The 7,884-nt window shown below is 59.3% G+C and overlaps 1 protein-coding gene across 1 annotated transcript; it reads right to left on the bottom strand.

Annotated features, from left to right (window-relative positions):
• Positions 1 to 1,186: 1,186 nt before the first annotated feature.
• Positions 1,187 to 4,317, bottom strand: LOC134146413 (C-signal-like). Its single transcript, XM_062586834.1, has 6 exons — positions 3,761 to 4,317; positions 3,214 to 3,265; positions 2,606 to 2,793; positions 2,096 to 2,254; positions 1,604 to 1,723; positions 1,187 to 1,300 (listed from the first exon to the last, which is right to left on the bottom strand). The coding sequence occupies exons 1-6, from the start codon at positions 3,905 to 3,907 to the stop codon at positions 1,187 to 1,189; spliced, it is 780 nt and encodes a 259-aa protein (XP_062442818.1). The 5' UTR covers positions 3,908 to 4,317.
• Between the last annotated feature and the right edge of the window lie 3,567 nt (positions 4,318 to 7,884).

Below are 7,884 nucleotides of genomic sequence, written 5' to 3'. Positions count from 1 at the left end.
TCACCGTGGGGCCAAGTCTCACTGGCCCTGGGCTGTCACTGTGGAGCTGGCCCCAGGGGAAGTGCGAGGACCCAGCTGAGTTGTCATGTCCCCACACATCCACAGCCCAACCCGCTGGCAACCCCCAGGGACATGCTGGGAGCCCTTCTCCACCCTCGACATGCATGCTGCCAGCAATGCCTGGGGCATGTGCTCCGTCCCTCTCTGAAGCAGGCGGCCTCACGCGCACTGAGCCTCCCTCCTGCCCTCCCAGGGGCTGGGGGTCACTGTCCTCAGGCTAGAGCTCCCCTGTTCCCTGCAGGAGCCTTGTCCAGCTGGGCATGCCCCGGGCACCATTCCGCAGCCCTCGCCTCAGCTAGCAGCCTCCACGTCCTGGGTGAGCTGCATCCGCAGAGCATCCAGACAGGGACAGGACATGCCACCCTGAGCTCCCTGATGGGTTGGTAGCTTCTGGCTGAGCCTGAAGGCCAGCTCTCCTTGCACTGCCCCTTGGCTGTGCGAGTGCCTTGCGTCCCACCTTGCGTCGCTAGGACCAGGAGTTCCCGGTGGGCTCCGGACCCGTGGGAGAGGATGCAGGAGGCAGGACACAGTTTGCTGTAGAGCAACCCTTTTGCAGCCCCACGTGGGGAGAGGGCGCATGAGTTCCCGTGACTCCCCAGCCCCACTGAGCTATCCCAGGCCGGAGTGGTGTCCACGTGGCACCTGAGCACAGCCAGCTGGAGCAAAGGGAGCCCGACGGCTGCTTGGGATCTTTGCCAGCCCTGTGCTGCCTTCCCTCAGCACCCATGTGGGCCCCACAGCCCCTGGGGTGACCCAGCTCCACAGAGACGGGCACCAGCCTGGGACACCTGCCCCGGGATAATTTGCTTCCTGGAGACCATGTTTCCAGAGCACGGTTACCTTCCCATGGAACCCACAGGCCGTCACTCATGGGGATCCCATGCACAGCCATGAGTCAGGAGAGCTAGCCTGGTGGCACTGCTACACAAAACGCTAACGAGTCCTGCGTAGGAAGAAGGCTGCCCTCTGCAAGTTCATACCCCACACACACATCCGGTTGCCATCACGGATGGACACGGCAGCACTGCTGCTCATGGACATGGGTTTATTGAGGACATGGGCACGGCACAGCACAGCAGCAAAGGGACCTGCTGCCAGGATCCGGGCATGACGCTGGGCTGGCGTCTCACCAGTGCACTACTTTCCCTTCCCAGTCCAGGAAAGTCCCTGTGTCCTTCTCGGAGAGGGAGCAGAGCACATTCAGCATTCCTTGTACGCTCACGTCCACCGTCAGTGGGGGCTGCAGGGACAGAGGAGAAACACAACTTTATGCCCAAGGCCTTCTAAGGGTCAGAGCAGGCTCCTGCTTTGGCCAATGCCTCCCTGAGCCCATGGCTCCCTGGGGTGAGTGAAGTGAGGAGACAGCAGCACTTTGCAGGAAGGCTCCCTGCCTGCCATCTCCTTCCCTCCTGTGCCACAAGCTCCGAGCATTGTCCACACAGCTCCACTGGAGCCTGGCAGCTCTCAGGATGTTCGGTACACAGGACTCTTTGGGTTCCTGAACAACGAGGTTCTTCTGGACCTGCCCCAGAGAACATCCTACCTTGTGTCCAGCTGAGCTCCCCATGTCCGTTTGCACCCAGCCAGGGTGGAGAGCAGCACAGAGGATGCCGTGTTGCCGGTACCCCAAGGACTGGCACTTGGTGAGCATGTTCAGAGCAGCCTGCAAGAAGGCACCACAAGGATCACCGTGGGGAGGACAACAGTGCCCTCCCCTAGGGAACATGTGCAGACCCCAAGGCAGAGGCAGAGGAGGGCAGGCAAGCAGAGCTCCCTGCGACACACAGTGCTGCCACAATCTCCAGGCACAGGCACTCAGCACAGCTGAGAACGACACTGGGAAGTGGCATACAGCATCTCCTGGCATGGACAGGAAGGAGGCGATTTCCATGAGAGGGAGAAGGGGACTCCCGAGAACCGTTGCAAGTGGAGAGAGATGGCAGGAGGGAGGGAGGGGAGTCACAAGAGGGCTTGAGGGGGTTTGGGAGATAAAAAGCTTGGGGGCTCATGCTGTGCCAGCACAGCGTGGCAGTACCTTGCTGCAGCGGTATGAGATATATTGCACATTTTCCGATAAACGTATTTCCTCTATGGAGCCAGCAATACTGGACATGTTGATGATGGCTGCCTTGCTGCAGCTCAGCTCAGAGCTCGAGCTTCCCTGGGCAGCCTTCTTCAGCAAGGGCAGGAATGCCTGCAACGAGAGGAAAGAAGGGCCTGTGCGGATGCACTTCAGGAGATTCGAACTGCTCCTTCCACACTGCATCACATCAGCACCAAATCAGAGCAGGAATCTGCTCACTCGCAGCCTCAGACCACCAGGTTCCTGCTCCTTGGCACTGACCCATGACTCCTTGCACTCCCCATCTGAGCCGGAGAATGCAAGGCTGTTAGGACGAGAGCCCACTGGGCTCTGGAGCAGAGAGCAGGCCCTTCCCTTTGGCCCTTCCCACCTGCCTGGGATCTCCCAGCTCCAGGAGCTGGAGCCAAGGGGAAGCAATGTTCCCTGGAGCAGAGCTGCAAAGCCACAGGTGGGGGTTCTCACCTGGCTCACCAGCAGGGGCCCAGTCGTGTTGGTGGCATACACCTGGGACATGTTCTCCACAGTCTCAGTATCCAAAGAGCTTGGATTTGCAATGCCAGCGTTGTTGATGAGGAGGTTCAGCCCAGAGTCCTTCAGGTGCTCCCTGACTCTGCCTGCAGCTGCCTGGATGCTGGTGGGGTCAGTGACTTCTACAGGGCCAACACAGAGCGAGGTAAGCGCCTGCTTCCCCTATGTGCCTCGCATGACGGCCTGATGCCAGGGCACAGGAGCCCCATGTGCCCTCAGGGATGTGCTGGGGCAGGAATCAGGGCACATGGGAGAAAGGGGGCCCCAGAGGAGAGAGGAGCGCAGGGCCTCTCCCTGCCAGGCAGGAAGGCAGGAGTCTCCGGCATGGCTGGAGACAGGCTGTGGGCAGGAGTGACAGCAGTGAGCCTGCTTCCCCCACTACATGCTGGGACTGTTGGCACGGCTCCCACCTCTCACTGGGTTGCTGTGGTGTGCACAGCATGCCAGGTGAGTGGCTGGGCTGTGGGAGCAGACAGTGCTGGTTAACGAGGGGAGCCTGGGCAAGGGCCCCTCACCCTTGGGGCACAGCCAGGAGCACCTACCAAGCGGGATGATGACCAGGTTGGCGTGCTTGGAGGCCAAATGCTGTAACTCCTGCAAGAGAGGGCACAACAGAGAGGCAGGGACACCTGGGCAGACGTCAGCTCTCAAGCCTGTCCCAGGCACAGCCACTGTCACTCCTGCTCTGTCCCCGCACTGCCCCGTGCCCAGCACCCTACCCTGGGTGCTCTGCTCCAGCCGGACAGGGCTCCGTGCCTCCTGCACACGTCACATGCCACTACTTCACCCTCTGCCCTCCTGTTGCAGACTCACGCCTTTCCCTCTAGCCCTTGAGGAGATGAGTGCCAGGCTGTGCCAGGAGCTCCCTGCCTGTCCTCCAGGAGCCCTAGCCTCTCTGCACACCCCATGCGCAGCTCGTCGCGCAGCAGTGCCAGCTGGGCTGCCCTGTGCCCTGGCAACTGTGGTGCAGGGTTGCAGCTTCCCATCTGAGCCCTTACAAATCTTCTCCTGGCCCAAACATGCCCCCTGGGCAGCACGTGATGGCCTGTGCTTCCACCCCCCAGCAAAGTCAGCTCCGCTGAGCCTCACCTGTGCTCGCTCTCCCTTGGGGTCCCGGCAGGCTGCAAAGACCCACTCGGGTGGGTTTGGCATCTGCAGGAGCTGCTTGACAATTCCCAGGCCGATTCCTCGATTGGCCCCAGTGACCAGAGCGGAGCGGACACGAAGCCCTGCCATGCTGCTGCTCCTCCTGCCTCTGCTCTAGCTTGCCTAGCTCACTCAGATCCTTAATGCTACTTACAGCCTGCTGCCACCCCACCCACTCAGGCTTGCGCAAAGACTTTGCTCTAGGTACAGTCTCTCCAGCTCTCTAGGACCCAGTTCCTGCCTGGGCACCAGCCCTCATCGCTCCAAAGGCCAGAAGTCACTTAACATTCCCAAACACACAGAACTGACCTCTAGGACCTTGGCCCTGTGAAGCAGGAGCCCAGGAGAAGGCGTGCTGAGGGAGGAGGGAGGGAGCAGCCAGTGGAAGGGACACAGGGTGCCCCATGGCTCAGGTGGGCCTGACAGCTTCACAGCATTTCCGTGTCTTTCCCATGTAACGCCAGTCGGAGGTTGAACGCATTCCCCTTCTGCTGGTTTCCAGAGCCCCCCAGATGGAGCTGCAGGAGGTACTCTGCTCTCGGCTGTCTTCCAAGTAGATGTGCCATCCCAGGTCATCCTGCAAAAGACCTGCAGAGCAAACCACCAGCATTGCCTTCTTGCAGAAGGAAGTGGACCCTGCACAGTCTGCGCATCACCTCTCTGCTGTTCATGCACTCCATCCCCTTGCATGCTGCCTCACTGAGGACTGAGCAGCAACTACTCCAAGATCTTCAGCCTGCAGGTATCATGCTGGGTCCATCCCTGAGGTCATGAGTCGTAGAATCATAGAATCGGTAAGATTGGAAGGGACCTCCGGAGATCATCTAGTCCAACCCCGCTGCTCAGCAGGGTCACTTAGAGCATGGTAGACAGGGTCGCATCCAGGTGGGCCTTGAAGATCTCCAGAGAAGGAGACTCCAGCACCTCTCTGGACAACCTGGTCCAGTGCTCCGTCACTCTCACAGTAAAGAAATTCCCCCTCACATTCAGGCAGAATTTCCTGTGCTTCAGTTTCTGCCCATTGCCTCTTGTCCTATCACACAGGACAACTGAAAAGAGTTTGTCCCTGTCCCCTTGACACCCTCCCTTCAGGTACTTATACACACTGATAAGATCCTCCATCAGTTCTTCTCTTCCCCAGGCTAAACAGGCCCATCTCTCACAGCCATTCCTCACAGGGCAGATGCTCGAGCCCTCTGATCATCCTCATAGCCCCACGCCGGCCTCTCTCCAGTAGCTCCATGTCTCTCTTGTACTTGGGGGCCCAGAACTGGACACAGTACTCGAGATGAGGCCTCAGCAGGGCTGAGTAGAGGGGCAGGATCACCTCCCTCGACCTGCTGGCAACACTCTTCCTAATGCACCCCAGGAGACCATTGGCCTTCCTGGCCACCAGGGCACATTGGTGGCTCATGGTCAACCTGTCATCCACCAGCACTCCCAGGTCCTTCTCTGCAGAGCTGCTCTCCCGAAGGTCAGCCCCCAGCTTGTACTGGTGCATGGGTTTATTCCTCCCTAGGTGCAGGACTCTGCACTTGCCCTTGTTGAACCTCAGGATGTTGCTCTCTGCCCAGCTCTCCAGTTCCTGCCTTTTCCCTTTGCCTATTACATAATTTTATTGTGACTCTTTACACTTCATTTTGAGACTGTTGTCCTGCTTGTTGGGAACAGGATAAAACTGGACCTTTTGCCCAGCAGAGTTACCCCGCCCCAACCCAACTGGCTCTGGAGGCTCTTGAGTCTCCTTTGCAGGGCCAAGGCCTCAACCTGGTCATCAGCCACATAGCTGTTCACATGGCACACTGCTGCTGGTGAATTAGGTACCTGAATGGTCCCCTCCACAGAACGGGTCCTCACTCTCTGGATTGAGCCAGACTGATGGGGAGCAAGACCATGGGCTTCAGGGCTCCCCTGCCCACCCTAAGGGACAGGGAGGCCGAGAAGCAGCTCAGGCCAGCCCCAGCCATGCTTCACTGCTCCGCAGCTGGAGCTCCTGCCTGCCCCATGCTGGCTGTACTGGTGCTGTCTGACCCTGGGAAACACTGGAGCTGAGGGGAGCTGGCCCATCCATGGGGCATCCTAGCCATCCACTGCCCTTCTGCCTAGGGTGTCTGTCCCTCCTCCCGCGGGTGGTCTGGGTCAGGGACCTTCAGGACAGTTCTCAAACTCAGGGTTGGTCGTGTCTTAATAGAGCACTGGTGTCTTTGTGTCAGGAGTTTCTGCCCCTCTTGGCAAAGGCAGCAAAGGGCCCAGGAAAGGATGGGCTGAGCTGCAGCCGGGCTGTGATCATCAAGATGTCCACCAAAGTGGGCTCCATCAGGCTGTGGCTCAGGATGCTGGAGGCCCCCATGTACCTGTACCATTCCAGCAAGGTGACATGTCAGGGGATGTGCTGGGCCTGCGCCTTGGGGTGCTGGAGGCCCCCATGTACCGTCCCATGCCAGCAACAAGATGGGGTGCCAGAGGATGTGCAGGAGGCGCTCTGATGGCCCCGTGTACAGTGCCCACGAAGGGGAGCCCATGGGACCCACCACACACACCTGCCCCAGGATATCCAGCCTCTGCCTGGTTCTCCCAGGCACAAGCACAGAGACTGCCAGCCCTGGGATCAGCAGCATCCGGAACAGAGCCTTTTGGGGTGGTTGTGCCAATGCTTTACTGCAGGGTAAAGTCCCGTTTCCTGGCCACACACAGCTTCTGGCTAGCGAATACCACCACTCCTGCCTGCAGGCACCCCAACATCCGTCCACTCCTCCGAGTCATGCTGGCAAGATGACGCCTCTTCCAGGCTGCACGGGACGTAGTGACAAGGGGCATGGCTGCAGAGTTCAAGGACAAGGGGATCTTGTGCACAGTGATCCATCCCGGCTGGGTGGAGACTGACATGGGGACCTGGAAGATACTGTGGTGTGCAGGGAAGGGGCATCAGGACTGGGTCCGCCCATTCCTCCGTATGCCACCATAACCCCACCTCTTGGGGAGGACAGCGGCACTTCAGTCCTGAAGCCCTAGAGCCAGCTCTGAAGTCTGTCTCTCTGCACATGCAGAGGTGGAAGGTCTGGAGCTGCTCCAGTGGGGCAAGGAGCAGGGGCCACAGGCCGTGGCAGTCCTGCCAACGCTGGGTCCAGGAAAGAATAGCAGGGAGGGGAGGGGGGGAAATGACAAAGGGCACCCAGAGAGCCAAGATCAGTTGGATCATCTGAGGGCATCGAGCACAAGGGCTTCCGGCTGCTGCCGCACACTGTGACAGACGGGTAGATGCAGAACACATGCCATTTGTGATACATCTCAGGAGAAGAGCGTCTCAAAAGCCGGGGGAGTACCAGGAGGATTGGTGTGCTGGCCTGAGGGACAAGATTCATGCTGATGAAACACTAGGATAGATGTGTTACTGCAAGAGGTGTGCAGCCCCCAGCAGAGCCCTGCTGTGAGACATGGCGTATTGTGGCAGATGTGCCGTTGTAATGGATACGTCACCACTGTAAAACCCCCCATGACAAATAGGTGCCATGCTGTATCTGCTGTTGCAGTGCACATGCTACCTTGACTGAAGTGTTTCATGACAGACAAGATACCATGAGAGATGTGCTGCCCTTGGCAGAAGAGCTGCAGGTGTGATTACAGGGCAGTAGCTGTGCCATGGCAGCAGGTGTGGTACCATGGGGGAAAGAGTATCACAAGAGAGGATGTTGTGTGATGACTCCGGCTGCCAGGACAATATCCTGGACCAGAGCGAGCAGCAAGCAGGCCACAAGCTGGTGGTGTGCCGGCTGCACGGATATCCAGGCCCCAACCCACCCATCGGAGCAGTAAGGGGTGGGAAAAGGGCTCCCATGACCACCCTTCCCTGCTACAGGTAGGGGAAAAGGGAGCAGCAGCACCCCAGGCCATGCATTTGGCACAGACACATGGCCACTCAGCCCCCTTCTGGCCCGGACGGGGCCCAGGTGCGTCTCACAGCCTTGCTGATTGAGGCCTGGAGTCAGAAGCAGTGCCTGGAAGCATCTCACTCCTCTGCTCAGGCACCCCTGGGGTGCATTTGGGGCCTGCGGGCAGGAGTGGGGAGC

The sequence above is a fragment of the Rhea pennata genome, chromosome 13 (genome assembly GCF_028389875.1).
Source record: "Rhea pennata isolate bPtePen1 chromosome 13, bPtePen1.pri, whole genome shotgun sequence".
Lineage (NCBI taxonomy): Eukaryota > Metazoa > Chordata > Aves > Rheiformes > Rheidae > Rhea > Rhea pennata.
The sequence above is the reverse complement of the archived record's forward strand: the minus strand, read 5'-3'. Positions and strand labels throughout refer to the sequence as shown.

Coding starts and splice junctions, on each gene's coding strand:
- LOC134146413 (XM_062586834.1), bottom strand. CDS start 3,907: ATGGCAGGGCTTCGTGTCCGCTCCGCTCTGGTCACTGGGGCCAATCGA. Junction 2,794..3,213: donor CCTGGTCATCATCCCGCTTG/GTAGGTGCTCCT, acceptor TTGGCCCTGTAG/AAGTCACTGACCCCACCAGC. Junction 1,301..1,603: donor GGAGCTCAGCTGGACACAAG/GTAGGATGTTCT, acceptor CTGTCCCTGCAG/CCCCCACTGACGGTGGACGT.